The sequence below is a fragment of the Octopus bimaculoides genome, chromosome 28 (genome assembly GCF_001194135.2).
Source record: "Octopus bimaculoides isolate UCB-OBI-ISO-001 chromosome 28, ASM119413v2, whole genome shotgun sequence".
Classification (NCBI taxonomy): Eukaryota; Metazoa; Mollusca; class Cephalopoda; order Octopoda; family Octopodidae; genus Octopus; species Octopus bimaculoides.
The window spans coordinates 14,890,045-14,892,016 of record NC_069008.1 but is presented as its reverse complement, the minus strand read 5'-3'; the positions used below and the strand labels follow the sequence as shown (position 1 = coordinate 14,892,016).

At 45.2% G+C, this 1,972-nt stretch overlaps 2 protein-coding genes across 2 annotated transcripts in view; one reads left to right on the top strand and one right to left on the bottom strand.

Moving 5' to 3' along the window:
- LOC106878991 (histone deacetylase 2) overlaps positions 1-1,972 on the bottom strand; it is a 219,318-nt gene that overhangs the window by 55,630 nt on the left and 161,716 nt on the right. The window lies entirely within an intron of this gene.
- Positions 1-1,972, top strand: part of LOC106877330 (vitellogenin) — a 65,116-nt gene that overhangs the window by 1,306 nt on the left and 61,838 nt on the right. Inside the window, 1 exon segment of the mRNA XM_052977471.1 lies at positions 370-496. Coding sequence (XP_052833431.1) covers positions 370-496 — 127 coding nt within the window.

Below are 1,972 nucleotides of genomic sequence, written 5' to 3'. Positions count from 1 at the left end.
CACTTCAGCTACTTGGCATTTTACGTGGCACCAGCACCAGTGCTTTTTACCTGGAACCAACACCAGTGCCTTTTACGTGGGACAAGCACAGGTGCTTTTTACATGGGACAAGCACCAGTGCTTTTTTTATGTGACACTAGCACAAGCCTTTAGTGACACTAGCACTAGCCTTTTACGTGGCACCACCACCAGTGCTTTTCACGTGGTTTCTTGATATATGGAGTTATAAAATTAAAAGATAATTTATAACGAATTTAGTTTATTGGTGCAAAAAAAAAATATGGCATAAAATAGGTTTGACAGGCAAAATGTCAAGACATGTGTTGTCTGAAGAATTTTACAAAGATATGTTTTCCACTTTCTTTTCAGTATCCAAACATTACTATTCTGTTTGAGACTGAGGGATCCAAATTACCCCGGAAATTCATTGTCACAGATGGAAGAAACGGATGCCGCTTCTATGCGGAAACTCCTTGGCGGAATATGAAATTCACGGGTGAGTAGTAAACAGTTCCAGCCATGACCGTCTAATCTTTGATTCAGACATTGTACATCTGGGACTACATTATCTAATGCGTCTTTCTTTGTTGTTATTTAGTCTCATGTCAATTCCTTTTCCTGCATACATTCTAATCAAAGGTGTTCCGGTCATGACCACCTCATCTTTCATATATATGTGTCTGCATACGCGAACGACGTCAAAGTCATGGTGTCAGATTCTTCGGACTTAGAAGAGATCAACACTATATTGAGGGAATAACAGGAATGCACAGGAGCACTCATAAACCAGGACGAGTCAGTAGGTGTGCAATTAGGCTCTTGGAGATGCAAGTCAACTAGCAGTAATTTCTGTCGCTGAACGAAAGTGCTCGAAGTCTGGTTCGGACCAGATCTCCAGGTAGGTAGGAACTGGGAAGAGGTCATGACTAGGGTGGCCAAGCTCACCTAACGATGGGCAGAAGGAAATCTGTCGTTGAAAGGCCGGACGGAAGTAGCGAATGCATAAATCACCTTGGTAGTATACTACCGCCTAGCCGTCGTACCTTGTCCTAAGAAACCTCTGACTAGATTGGAGCGTTTACTTTTCCGATTCTTATGGAAGGGTCAGGTTCTGCTTGTCAGAAAATACATCTGGCGTCAACACTTACACCGCGGTGCTCTTGCGATGCCATCTTTAATGACACAGCGCCACGCTTTGAGGTTGTCACACCTACAGAAATATCTAAGTCACTGCGATGATGTGGACGACGACGAAAAGAAAATGTGAACTGGTGTGGGCGTCTTCCGTGCTACAAGTATTTCTGCAGCTCGTCTTATGCACAGAGCTGTAGGATTGGGTCAAACGTAGAGTAAGGTTGGGTGTTTGGCATCTAGAATTTTGCCAGGCGCTCACTGTGTTGTACCAACTGCCCGAAACCGTTCGCGGGAAAACAACCCAAGATTTCTATAGGGGGCTTGCTGAGGGTGTGAATGATAGTAACCTAGGATTGAATGTAGACACTGACGAGAACAGTCTGAGTAGTCCCTCCCAGAGGATCTTCGGGTCGAAGATCATGGACAATTTCCAAAAGTGTTTGGTTTGGCAGTGCTACAGGGGGGCATTTCCCGTCCGAGACAAGCTCGTCAGGCATAGTCAATAGCCGAACTTGCCCGAGATGCTTGCATGGGGACGAAACCGTCCTGCGTGCTATAATTCGGTGTTAGTCCATTGGAGAGTTGTGGGGTTGTGTGGAGCAGCTGTTGTGGTTTGTAAGACGAATGCAGCTGTCTTCCAAGTGTATAGTGAAGATCGAAGCACCACCTTCCCTTAGCAGAGAAGGAAGGCAGATATTTCTCTGCTTAGTGGCTGTGGAAAAAGCGAGTATGTGGTGGGGTCGTCTGAAAGGTTTGAAGACAGGAACATACCTAGCTGGTCAAGCCCTCATCATTTTTTTTCCGATATCGTTTGAAGAGGAAGGCGAGGGTAGAGATG